Consider the following 14,329-nt stretch of genomic DNA (forward strand, 5'->3'; position numbering starts at 1 on the left):
CTTCAAGTTAAGAGTTTGCACCATTTTCTGCAAAGTCCAAGAATCACCACAAAGAACACCTGCAGTTTTGTGCAAATCAACACTGGTGGGGAAAATTGGCAAGAAAAAAAACACACGATCAGCACCAGAGAATTGTTCCTACGTGTGCTTATCATAAGAGTTTGATTTTAAAACAAAGCTGTGGTCATGAAGTAAAAGCTGAACTAACAGAAAATACCCCCAAATATTATGTTAAAACTTCCAAGTATAGGCTCAGTGGTGCATTTGTGTGGATACTGATAGGTCAGTTCAAAGAGAGGTGAGAACTGCAGGCAGGAACAATTGTTTGAGTATGCAGCAGTCATTCTTCAGGCTGCACTCATCAGATTTAAAGGACAAGGATAGGTGACTTTTGAGACGGGACTACATTGAATCAGTCTCTAGAAGGGTCCTGACTCGAAGCGTCACCTATCCATGTTCACTAGGGATGCTGCCCAATCTGCTGAGTTACTCCAGCATTTTCTCAACCCCACAATCTCTTTCCTTTCAAATACTTATTCAACTCCCCTTTGAAAGCCGTAACTGAACCTTCCTTCGGTACTCCCCTTTGTAGTACATTCCAGGTCCCAACCACTCATTATGTATGTAAAAATAAATAGGTATTATTTCATCTTCATTTTTGATTCTCTTGTCATTTGCCTTCTTTCTATAACAGATCATTTTTTACCCTTCTGCAAATAAGAACGGTTTCTCTCTCCAAATCTCTATTCTTTATAAAGAACAGATTTGCACAATTTCCTGGTACCGCACAACTAAATTCACCTGTTAGTGGAATCATAAATGTTCCACGCACTTCTCAAGTAGAAATGTAGATTAAATAAAGGAGTAAAGCTTCTGCATTTAAATATCGTTCATATGGCCAGAAAAATGTTTTATGCAGGTTGCTGGAGAGACATCACTGAAATGTAAACCACAACATAATGTTATTAGCAGCACTCTAAATGGGAACATGGCTTTTGCCAACGGGGCTGCTGGATGTCTTTTATACTGGTCAGTGCAAAAGGTTTGTTGCTGTGCTGACTGCTCTGCTCTTTCTTTACTGGTAGTCAAACATGCTGCCCCACAAATTTGAAACTAAAGTGTTGTGAGTCAAGTCAGATTTATTCATCACGTGCACAATAATTGCAGTGAAATGAACTTGCCAGCTGCGGTACAATTAAAAAAAAAGAACACAATACACAATACAAATTTAACACTTAGCATTAAAATTTAGCATTCATCACTGTGGTGGAAGGCACAAAGTTTAGTCAGTCATCCTCCATTTTCTGCCGTGGTCAGAACTACAACCCTCTGCAGTCGCCGCTGCGGGCAGCCAGATGTGCAGGCAACGTAAGTCCTGAATCGGTGCTTCCCTACCGGAGACCATAGCTTCAAGATGGTGTAGGCCGCAGGCCAGCGGTCAAAGATCTAAAGTCCCAGCCGCGCCGCAGTTAGAAGTACCGCAGACCGCAGGGCCGGCAGTCGAAGCTTTTCTCCGAAAGGCTGCACCGATCCTTTGTTTTAGGCCGCGAGGGAGGCGACATGGAAAAAATTGCCTCTCCGTAGAGGAGATGACCGGAGTGGTTTCCCCCTTACCCCCCCCCACACCACCCCTCACACAAGACACACCGAGAAACATTAAAAACACACATTGGGACATACTAAAAAACAAACAAAAGTTGAAAAAACTAACACGTTGCTGGCAGTGCAGCCGGCTTGCAGCGCCCCCACCGATAATAAAGTAAAGAAACTACCTTTTTCAATCTTCATTGCTGCAAAACTGCACCTCTCCTCCAACAAGTTTCTTGCTGGAGTGGAATTAATCGACAGGATGAACTATCTACTTCTTTCCATCTCTACTGCTGAACTTTGATCATCCAAATAGATAGAGCTCTTGGGGCTAGCAAAATCATGGGATATGGGGAGAAGGCAGGCATGGGTTACTGATTGTGGATGATCTGCCATGAACACAATGAATGGCGGTGCAGACTCGAAGGGTCAAATGGCCTCCTCCTGCATCTATTTTCTATGGTTCTATGTTTCTAAATCTCAGTCAGTAATTTAAAGTAGAGATATTGCTTGCTTCTGTACACATTAAGAGACCGATTTACTGGTGTTCATTTATTTTCACTAAAGCAGATGAGAAGGAGTGCCCCATTTGGGAAACAAAAGACATCTACTATTCTTTCCCTGCAGCTACACATAATCTTCCTCCAATCCCTTGCAATAATCAAAGTCTGACAGAGACTTTGGAATATTTTGATCACTTTAATTATAGCTTGGGAACTATCTCACTGAAGACATTTATTGAGTACACTGCACCAGTATAGCCTTTCGTGGATTGTGGAAAAGTGTTTGAAAACCATGATCTCAAATCTGACACCAAGGTCATCTGGCAGGTACAAATTATTTGGGAGGCCAGAAAATGGTACATAAGAAAAGTGAAGTTATCTGCAATGAGTATTTCTTAACTAGGTAGCATAAGACTAAGGGCTAGGTTTGAGAAATATCCAATCCCTCACTGCAGTATGTCTGAGCACTGCCACTGGATCCAGTATTGAGTCCAGGGGTGCAGTTGAAGGTCTGATACCTCTAGCATGAATGTATGATCTGTGCATGAGGTCAGGTGCAAATAGTAACTGTATTTCTGCGCCACAGTACTCGAGCACAGAAACGGAAGATGCACTGAATAGCAGAAGTTTGCCCACAGCGAAGAATAATTGTCATCTTGATTATGTGCTGGGATACAGTTCCTCAGCAGCCGTGTATTTTGCATTGTGTCGCTATTTTCATGACCATGCCTAGGTGGACATCATTTATTTGAGATCAACGTAACAAACACTGATTCTGACCTTATCCACAATCTCTCCATTTATATTGAGCTCCAGATACATCCTAGAAGAGCATGCTCTTTCAGTTGCACATTTAGCATTATTCCGTCAAAAGTCATCTCTTACTTTCCAGTGAATGGATATAATCTACGATGGATGGAATGTAAAAGTGAGAACAATGATCGCAAGGTAGATAAAAATGATGGAGAAACTCAGCGGATGAGGCAGCATCTATGGAGCAAAGGAAAAGGTGACGTTTCCTTCGCTCCATTGATGCTGCCTCACCTGCTCAGTTTCTCCAACATTTTATTTACCTTCGATTTTTCCAGCATCTGCAGTTCCTGCTTAAACAATGATCGCAAGATGACCGTAGGGTCTAGTGTGGTGAATACTCTTGTGAATGGAATTGATTCCAATGATCATAAGGTATATATGGACAGCTTTTTATCCTTCCCTGAGCTATTTCTTAGCTTGAAACAAAAAGCTTGTCGTACCGTAAGATCAAACCGAAAAGGTATGCCCAAAAAAGTTGGTACAGCAGACATAAAGCTGTAATAGAGGGATCAATCTTTGTTTTTGAATTCTACTGATGGCCTTACTTTTACCACATGGCAGGACACAGTTTGTGTCAGTTGTCTCATGTCCATGCATGGAAATGAGACTGTCGAAAAGGAAATTTGGTCAAAGAAAGAACCTATGGGAAAGCGGACTGTGAAGAAGCCAGCCCTAGTGCAGGACCACAACAAATTTATGGGCGGCGTCGACAGATTTGACCAATTATCAGATTACTCCTGTTATCCACATAAATGCCAGAAATGGTATCGGTTTTTTCTTCTTTGTGAAGGAAACTACACTTGTAAATGGTTTTATCACATGAACTTTCACATCCTGATGAGAACATTGATCAGATTGGTTTTCCCCAGAAAGTTTTTGAATCTCTCATTCAAGCGAACATTCGTACCATTGCAAAGACCAAAGCAGACACTGTTGATCAGTGAAGGAAAAGGAGGCTAGTAGAACAGCATTATTGTGCAGAATATGAGAATAAAAGGTACAGGCCTGAATGTATTGTGTGTTCGGATCGTCCCTCTGCTCAGCGCCACCAGGCTAGAACCTACTGTGAGGCCTGTCAACGTCCAATGTGGTTCCCTAAATGTTCCAAACGGCACAATATAGTGTATAAATATAAAATTGAATATGAATAGATTACAAACAAACTGTATGCTAGAATGTGATGACTTTATTATACCATGGTAAGTTGAGTGAATTTGAAACTATTGCAAGGAATCATGGGATTTGTCAAAGGTCATTCGAGAATTTTAAAAAAGTGAACGGGTGCCTGGTAGTGGGGAGAGCGGGGTGTAACAGCGAGAGAGAGGGGGCAGATGCGAGTGGGAGACGGGGAGAGATGGTGAGAAGTGGGAAGAGAGGTTTCAGTTAGACAGACAACCACTGGTAAAGCCATGGCTCTTTGCTTCTAGGAGAGTCGAGAAAATGTCCTCAATCGAGAGAATGCAATTTCAGAACCCCCTCGTCTCGACCACAAGAAACAAATGACCTAAGGTTTGAGTTGAATGAACTGAGTGTTCCTACTGTCCTCGTCGTACACCCCCGTTTTGTGAGAGTGGTTGGATCTCTCGATCGAGTAATTGGCGCCCGACAGGTAAGCGGCCCACAGTAGCTGGTGCCTCTCCGCTCACCGCTGGAAGAACTGACACCTCTACTCCCGGATCAGGTGCTGCCTCCTCGACCCCGCTGCTCGGCGGTGGCCAACTAGGATTCCCAGAGCATCGCCGATGCCTCACATCAGCTCCTCCGCCGCCTGTCTGGATAATGTGACTGACGTTGGTTGAGCTGAAGCTGGGATCCAACCACTCCCACAAAACGCCGGTGTACGGTGAGGATGTTAAGAACACTCAGTACACTCAACGCAAAGTTTAGGTAATTTGTTCCTTGCTCCCGTGGAAATCCCGGCCCTCATCCACCCCAACCATGGCGCAAATGTCTAATGTGTAGGAAGTCTGAAGGAGTGTCTTCTATCCCAAGGTCCACGGACGGGAGTGTCGGCCCAGGCCCTCAGCCACTGAGGAGGGGAGGCGCCGGCCCCAGCTCGACTCTGCCTGTCCCGCCGGCGGGACGGGCGAGGTTGAGCTGGAGCTGGTGCTTCTTTTCCGCGCCGCCTGCGGTTCCTGAGCTGCCGCTGTGGCGGGACAGGCAGAGCCGAGCTGGAGCCGGCGCCTCCCCCCCCCCCCCCCCCCCCCCCCCCCCCCCGGACGGGACACTCGGGGGGACGGAGATGGCCCAGCGGCAGCTGGTTAGTGCCAGTTCGCCCATGGCCTGGTCGAGTTAGTGAAATTTTGGCTGTCGCAGTGAAATGGAGGAAAACCCGGGTAGAGGCTGGCTGGGCTTGCTCTCTTGGGATCAGCTGAAGGCCAGTGAATCCCTTCAAAACAGAATTGATAGCAAAACGGGAGCCCATCCATTTTTCCAGTCAGAAGCAAATGCAGCATACTCAATCATAATCATCATAATGAAGTGAGAGGGAGCAAAACCTTTTAGAACTTACTGAAGAAGTCAAATACGATTAAGAATAATGGCATAAATGCAAGTGAGGATACTATGGTCTGAAGGTTACAGTGAATGTAGTGCTGACAGAATGGGTGCAATCAAAATAAGTTAAGTGAGTGTGCATTTAATAAAAAAAAACAAATTATTGCTTCCTTTTAATATAATTCAGGCAGTAATGGCGTTATAAGAAATAATAATGACCAGAGTGCTGATCCATGAAATATCCCACTGGCAATCTCCTCTCATGATGATGCCTTTCTCTGTACAAACGTGCTTTTTTAATGATTCAGCCAATTTATATTAGACTTGAGAATCTCTTGCTCAGAACAGAAATCTCCTGTGCCTCCCAAAGTTGTGGATGAACTTTATTAACATCTCTGCCTCTGCTTCAGTCTATGCTTCAGAGTTGGATGATCAGCCATGATCATATTGAATGGCGCTGCAGGCTCGAAGGGCCGAATGGCCTACTCCTGCACCTATTTTCCATGTTCTATGTTCTATCTGTGGCTTTATTAACAACAATGAATCTGCTTCAGTCTATCTGCTGAAAGGCATATCCTGGCTGTTATTTGGCTAGACTACAACATTGTACTAGCTGGAGTTCCACCTTGCATCCTCATTAAACTTCAAATCATCCAATACAATACTCGGCTGCTGATACTTTAATTCATAAGCAAGAGAAAGGTATTGTGCCGACTTTGTGCAGACTTTGCCATTTGGTAAGATTGTGACTGATCTTTTTAAGTCAGCACACTTTCCAGTGTTAAACCTGCATTCCTTGATAGTTTTGCTCATAACATCGATTGTCAAGAACAAAGTCACAGATCCACCTATTGATCTCTGCCTTGGACATTCTCAGCGATCATACCTCCGTAGCCCTCTTGGATGGAGAATTCCACTCTCCTTTGACCTGAATGGACAGACTGTCACACTCTGAGTATTAGACAGCAGTCGAATATTGAACATTGAACAATTTGAAGTTTAATAAGGATGAGGTGAATCTATGACTTTCTTCTCAACACCCTAGCAGAGAAACATCACCCTGAAGAGCACGCAAGAATTTTGTCCTTTGAGTTAACCCCTCATTCTTCTCAACTGCTATATAAATGGAAATGCATATGCTGTGATACAATAGCAAAACCTTTGTTGAAATGCTGGAATCTTGAGCCCAAAACTAACTGCTGGGAGAACATTAGCAGGTTAGGCAACATCGCTGGATGGGAATGCGCAGGCAATATTTTGGGTTGGGGAAGGGTCCTGACCTCAAGTATCGTCTGTCCATTTTCCTCAAGAAATACAATTGTGTATTGGTTGGGCATCTACAGTGCCCTCCATAATGTTTGGGACAAAGACCCATCATTTATTTATTTGCCTCTGTACTCCACAATTTGACATTTGTAATGGAAAAAAAATCACATTTTAATAAAGGGTATTTTTATACATTTTGGTTTGCTGATATCATTGAACTATTCATCAACTTTTAAATTGTATTTATAAAAGTAGACAGTATTAAGTAGACAAGGTGATGGTGTTTTCAAGAGCTTTCAGTAAACTCATTTTTCTCAAGAAGAAATCCTTTGTTTATGTGACAAAAAAATTCCAATATGCCATGTCCTCCTAATGCCTTTTCAGTCTCTTGTGTATCAGTAATGCCAGCTTGTGCTCAGCCAGTTGAAATGTGGACATGGTTCTACTTGAAAGACACTTCTTTTGAAGTTAAGCCTGTCATTACATTATAAAACTCAATTTGTCATGTGGACAACGCACATATACATTTCATTTTTTTAAATAAAATTGTAACTGTTGGGGTCCAACAGCTCTACCTCTCCGAAATGAGTGAGCATAATATAAGAAATAGGAGCAGTAGGCCATGTAGTTCCATGAACCAGTTCCACCGTTCAATAAGATAACCTGATTGTGGCATCAGCTCACTTTCTTGGCTGCTTCTCAACACCTTGGACTGCATTCTATTCAGACCTAAATTCTGAATCTGTCAGCCTTAAGTACATCAAGTTACTCAGCCTCTGCAGTTCTTTGAGGTGGAGAATTTCAAAGATGTACAACCATCCAACAGTATTAATATGAGCCGCCTCAGTATCATACTATAAGATCTTTAAAAAAAAATCAGTAGTGTTCCTGTGTATCTGAAGCCCGTGTCCTCCTTGTTGGTAGTGATTGCGACTTTGGGAGAGATTTCAGGAGTAGCATTGTGCACCAGATTCACAGAGAATGAATGTTTACAATGATGAATTGGTTACTAATCAAAAGACTTGCTATATTTTGAACGGGATCAAGATCGCATCATTGGAGTGGAACTTGCATCAGATTCTTGACTGGTGCCTTGTACATAATAACAAGACCTTGTGATGTCAGGTGGTGAGTCACCTCTGATGTGTTTTTGTACCCATGATATTTGTGTAGGAGTAAAACTGACCCACCTGAAAGGCATTGAAATGAATAATGACTTTGACCTTTTCAAGATATGATAATAACTAGACCAAGTGCAGTCTGTTCCCCCAACGTGCGTTTGTGGATGGATGGGGGGGGGGGAGGGAGCGGAGGGGGGGGGGGGGGGGGGGGGGAAGAGGCGGCATACAGCATCACACACTAACTACCCCCCCCCCCCCCCCCCACCCCCCCGGAGAGGGGGGATTGGAGGAGAGCGGGGGGGATTGGATGAGACGGGGGGGATTGGAGGAGGGGGGGGAGAAGGAGGGGGGGGGGGGGGTAGGGGGGGGGGGGGTGAGAAGAGTGGGGAGGTGGGGGAGGGGAGGAGAGGGGGAGAGGAGAGGGGGAGAGGAGAGGTCTATTTGTTCTCTCCCTCTCCCCACCCCCTCTCCTCTCTCTCCCCTCTCCCCTTCTATTTGTTCTTTCTCAGTCTGTCTCTGGGTGGGGGGAGGGGAGAGGAGAGAGAGGGGGCGGAGAGGGAGGGGATGAGAGGGGGGAGAGGGAGGGGAGAGAGAGAGGGGGGAGAGGAGAGGGGGGGGGAGGAGAGGGGGGGGGAGGAGAGGGGGGGGGGAGAGGAGAGGAGAGGAGGAGGAGGGGGGGAGGGGGGGGGGGGGGGGGGGGGGGGGGGAGAGAGAGAGTGCCTTTTTACTTCAACCCAAACCACCATTTGCAGGCAGTGCTTTTTTACCTTTAACCATATTTTCATTTTCAAACCAAATTAAGGATACTCACACTGTAGACATTTGTCAGTGTCATTCAAAGCTCTGATTGAGGCACACCACTTGCAGAGACTGATTGAGGCACACCACTTGCAGAGACTGATTGAGGCACACCATTTGCAGAGACTGATTGAGGCGCACCACTTCATGGTTTTATAGTCCCTCTCCCTCCCTCCAGAGGGGGCAGCAGAGAGAATGGGGAATGTTGTAAAAACATTAATATCTCTGTCAATTTTCATCGACGGGAAAAATCCTCGGCACACATGCGGCGGAGGGGGGCTCTGAGCGAGGTGGCCAAAAATGACGGCCGTAGGTGGCGGCGTACTCTCTGAAACCACAGCACAGAAAGCCAAAACCGGTCATGAACAGAGTTTTAGTAATATAGATAGATAAGAGTGCTAGAGGCATCCAATGTTTTTATAAAGTAACTAGACCAAGTGCAGACCCGTTGATGGTGGGGGGGCTGGGGGGGCGGCCTGCGGCGTCACACGCACTAACCACCCCCACACACACGCTAACTGCCCCCCCTTGATATTATATTAATATTATTAAGGGGGGGGGGGGGGGGTTGAGAGTGAGGGCAGAGAGAGATAATGGGCAGAAAGAGAATGGGAGAGAGAGACAGAGAGACAGGGGCAGAGGCAGAAGGGCAAGAGACTGAGGGAGAGGGGGTGGAGGGGAGGAGGAGAAATAGATGGGAGGAGAGAGGGGAGGAGGGAGAGGGGGGCTGAAAGGGGGTGGGGGGTAGGGGAGGGGTGGAAGAGGTTTAGGGGAGGGAAGGCAGGGGGGGGGAGAGGGAGGGAGGGAGGAGGGGGAGAGAGAGGGAGGGGGGAGAGAGGGAGAGAGAGAGAGGGAGAGAGGGGGGGAGGAGAGAGAGAGGGGGGGAGAGAGAGGGGGGGGGAGAGAGGGGGGAGGGAGAGAGGGAGAGAGAGAGAGAGAGAGAGAGAGAGAGGGGGGAGAGAGAGAGAGAGAGGGGGGGAGAGAGAGACAGGGCCGAGAGAGGGGGGGGGAGGGGGGGGGGGGAAGGGAGGGGGGGGGGGGGGAGAAGGGGGGGGGAGGAGAGGGGTAGATCTGCCCAGCAGCCATCGGCCTCAGAGTCAGCGATCTGTGGAAGGTGAAAAGCAGCGGGAAGCCCAGCCGATCGTGGCTTCCGTCAGCGTAACAGAGCTGGGCCGGGGGGGGGGGATGTGAAGGAGAGCCAGGCGGCAGCAGCCGTTATCGTTGCGCGGGGCACGGGATGAGAAGGTGGTCCTGGCGGTCATTACTCCCTCTGGATCTCAGCACAGCGGGAGGTGGAAAAATAACTGGGGGGGGGGTTAAGGGTGGTGGAAAGTGCGCCTGCGCGTTGAGAGCTTCTGCTTTAATCGAGTGCGGGGGGAGGGGGGAGGGGTGGGGCGCGGTGCCGCGAGCACGGGCATTGTGACGTCCGCAGCTGCCACAAAGGTTTGATTAAAAAAACCAATTTGTTTTGTGAGCAACTTTATTAAAAATCCGGGGAAATAATTGATCAAATTTAGGGAGGGGTCGATTTCCAAAATCGTAAGTTAAATCGCCACCGGAAAATGTAAAAGTCTCAGCGTATTTGTGTCTGGTTTTCGAGAAAAAATGTTTCCAAGGCAAAATGACATACACACACACACACAAAATCACACGCACACACACACACACACACACACACACACACACACACACACACACACACACACACACACACACACACACACACACACACACACACACACACACACACACACACACACACACACACACACACACACACACACACACACACACACACACACAAACGAACCTCCCTCCACCATCTTCACTGGAAGCTCATTTCACACAGCCGCCACTCTCTGAGTAAAGAAGTTCCCCCTCGTGTTACCCCTAAACTTCTGTCCCTTAATTCTCAAGTCATGTCCCCTTGTTTGAATCTTCCCTACTCTCAGTGGGAATAGCTTATCCACGTCAACTCTGTCTATCCCTCTCATCATTTTAAAGACCTCTATCAAGTCCCCCCCTTAACCTTCTGCTCCAATGAATAAAGCCCTATCTTGTTCAACCTTTCTCTGTAACTTAGTTGCTGAAACCCAGGCAACATTCCAGTAAATCGCCTCTGTACTCTCTATTTTGTTGACATCCTTCCTATAATTAGGCGACCAAAATTGTACACCATACTCCAAAATTGGCCTCACCAATGCCTTGTACAATTTTAACATTACATCCCACCTTCTATACTCAATGCTCTGATTTATAAAGGCCAGCACACCAAAAGCTTTCTTTACCACCCTATCTACTTGTGAAATAGATCTGTGGAACTTTAATTTGCCTGAAGGGTAGTCTTATAATCAGAACTGTTGTATATGTTGAAATTTGTGTTTTAGAATTAAAGCTTGTTTTTTACCTCTTTCCATTTTTATTGCATGTATTTCAATCTTTATCAAGGGTATGGATAGTTTTGTAGATTCTGAACCATGTTGTATAAATGGTTGTATCTTGAATGGATTAATATATACATAGTTTATGAATGAATTAATAGTTTATTTCAGTCATACATTAAAAAGAACAAAATTTTACAATCTGTGTGAATATGAACCAACACTGTATCCATTTCACACAACGTTCACATAATCAATGACCGAAAAAGGAATAGGCTGAAGCCACAAAGCTTATTTTTGCCTATCCTCTACAAACCATAAGATAACGCAGAATATCAGCATTATAAAGATAAACTGACGTTGAGCATTTATAAAAGTTTATTTGTTCAAATTACAAATGAAGGAACTTGATGCAGTTAATTTACTCTGCGGGTGGTTGTAGATACACATGGACTGAGTGCAGTACATTTCACCTGATTAGAAACAGATTCTCATTTTTCTTATAATTTGAATTTCAGTTTTATTTTTGCAGTTAACCATGTCTGTTGGTGTTATTGTCAGTATGGAAAATATGAAAAATCTTCATGTTTAGGTCATTACACCATCACCATTCTTCATATCTGTACCTGAATTACTAATGTCTATTTTAGGATAACTTTGCTGGGCAAAATTGGAACGTCTCATATCACTCTTCTGTGTATAAATCACCAAGTAGCACTGTTGTCATTTATTTGAACAATTGCTCCTTTGTATGTGGTTTCCTATTTAATTCTTGGCTAAATGTGAATATTTCCAGCTTTGTTACAGATGCTTGCTAATATGTAGCATCTTTAACTAAGATTTCCCGTGAGATTTTATTGCAGGAACTCTTATGAGCCTGGCCCACTTAGGCGATTTTTCAGGCGACTGGAACGCCGTTTGGAACGTGACTGTCAGAGTGGAACACATACACACATCGCTTCCTTCACCAGCCAGTTATGCAGGCAGGGGACAGGGCAAGCGGGGGAGCACTGAGTGAAATTCACACGGTGCAAAGCCAATGTGATACAGACGCACACCACGATGAACAGGAAGGTTGGCGCTGTAATTAGGACGGTGTATTGGAAGGGTCACTTAAGTCCTTTAAAAGAGGTGGGGAGAAGGAGTGGAGACAACTTTTAAAAAGCCATAGATACACGGCTGTGAAGCTCGGCAGACAATAACATTACCGGTCGAATATCCTTGGTTCTGAAAACTACTGTTTACGTTTTTTTCCCCAAATGACCCAATGAAATTCACCGGTCAGCACTGGCGACAACCTACGAGAACCTACGACCTCCTGGCGACCCACTACCACTGAACCTACGTCACGAGAATTCTCGCTACTCTCCATGGCGTCAAAATTCTGATTGCCGCTAATTTTACAACGTTGAATAATTAGCAGCGACCAGAATAAAGCCGCGACTAGTTACGAGAATGCGGGAACTACTCACCACCATGCAGGCAACACCCCGGAAACCTCCGGCGAACATGTGGCGACCTTGTGATGACCTCATTGTCTCCTGTAGTCGCCTAAAAAGTCGCGTAAGTGGGACAGGCCCATTATTTTGCAAAACAAGCAGAATTAATTTTAAGGAATTAAAGGGGACGGAGATAACTCAGCAGGTCAAGTAGCATCTGTGGAAAGAGAAAGCAGAGTTAACGTTTCTGGTCAAATGCCGTATGTAAATAAACAAGAGGGTTTATGTATGAAGGCTGGATGTTAACTTACTGAAAGCATGATTTCAAATATTGGTCTTGATCAGTTATATATAGAGATCATTGAGGATTGTAGACCTGGTAGGGAGAAGTGAGACACAGGATGAATTTGAAATCGCAGGAGAATTTTATAATAGAGGTCTTGGCATTACATTTCAGAGAAAAAAAACATTGATGGATGAATGTGACTTGGCACTATTTAGGATTTGAGCAGTAGTGTCTCGCCTGAACTAAAGTTCATACAGTGCAAAGTGGGAAATGGGCCAGGACAACTAGAAGAATAATGTCCAGGGATATAGAGTGGACAAAGGTTTCAAAGGCAATTGAGCTGATGCCGTTGAAGCTGCTGACTGCTTCTTGTGGTTCACACAATTGGGCTTAAGTCTTTAATGATTAATCTTTGTGTGTCGTACTATAAAATGAGTATTTCTGCACAATAACAAACAAGATAAATTAATCTTAGTCGTTGCCTAGAGTTCATACAGTTCAGAAAATAACATGTAAGCACTACGATAAGAGGTGCAGCTTTTTAACATCTCAAATGCTGTGAATTAAAAAAATCTTGAGTAGTACTATTTTGAAAAGGAGAAGATTCTTTCCGATGATTCCTGGTTTATCCCTTAATCAACAGCACTTAAATAAAGCTGATTATATTTTATCATGTGGAAATTTATGAACCCTTTGTACATGACAACAACATTTGTGAAGCACTGGTTGGCTGTGATGAGCTTTAGGATCTCCCTAAGAGTGAAGAACGCTAAGATACAAATACTTTTCCTTTATTCCATTCTTTATATCAATAATGAACTGTTTGGTCATCATCATCCTCAAATACTGCAGAGCCACTTTTGTTAAGTCTGTTAAATTTGCATATATTTTCTCTTCAAGGCCTGCTGAGAACAAATCAGTATTTGAGTAGTAACTTCATCATTTGTTATAGTGTAAGTTGCTTGTAAAGTTTTTTTTTTAATTGCAGCAAAGAAGGATGAAAATCAAGTTGAGGAGAAAAAAATTGTGCCAGCTAAAAAAAAAGTGAAAGAGTTAAAGATTTTGGACCCCAAAACAGCACAAAATTTATGTAAGTCCTTTATATTCTATCAATTTTGATGATTACTGCATTGCATGCTATCTATTTTACATATGAACATACAAATCAAGACCAGAAGTCGGCTACTAGCTTTCAGTCCTCCTTCCTCATTTAATGCGATCATGCTAAACTTATTAGCAACCTCAACGATGAATTCCCATGTACCCCATTTTTATCAAATAACTAACTACAAAGACTCGCAACCATTCCCGTATTGGCAAAGATGCTATGATTTATTAACAAAGGAAATTTTACATGCTGGTAGTTTGAAATGAAAAAATCTTCAATTTCCCAGCACAATATTTCAGTCATCAACTGCTGATGTTTCTCTTAGTTTCACATTTTTTAAATTTGTTTGATCACAGTTTGTAATTATGTCATTGTTTAAATACAAAATGGTAATTTGTTAAGCAACTATGTATTTTGTTTAGCAATCTTCCTGGGTTCATATCGTATACCTTATGAAGAAATCAAGTATATCATTTTAGAAGTGGATGAAGAGAAACTCAGTGAGTCCATGATTCAGGTAAGATTGGACAA

The 14,329-nt window shown here is 44.2% G+C and overlaps 1 protein-coding gene across 3 annotated transcripts in view; it reads left to right on the top strand.

The window, feature by feature from the left end:
- diaph2 (diaphanous-related formin 2) overlaps positions 1-14,329 on the top strand; it is a 567,387-nt gene that overhangs the window by 195,110 nt on the left and 357,948 nt on the right. For all 3 annotated transcript variants that reach the window (XM_055643895.1, XM_055643898.1, XM_055643897.1), the window contains exons 14-15: positions 13,679-13,780; positions 14,221-14,315. In XM_055643895.1, the coding sequence (XP_055499870.1) occupies positions 13,679-13,780; positions 14,221-14,315 (197 nt within the window). The remainder of the gene's footprint in view (positions 1-13,678; positions 13,781-14,220; positions 14,316-14,329) is intronic.

Source organism: Leucoraja erinacea, chromosome 12 (genome assembly GCF_028641065.1).
Source record: "Leucoraja erinacea ecotype New England chromosome 12, Leri_hhj_1, whole genome shotgun sequence".
Classification (NCBI taxonomy): domain Eukaryota; kingdom Metazoa; phylum Chordata; class Chondrichthyes; order Rajiformes; family Rajidae; genus Leucoraja; species Leucoraja erinaceus.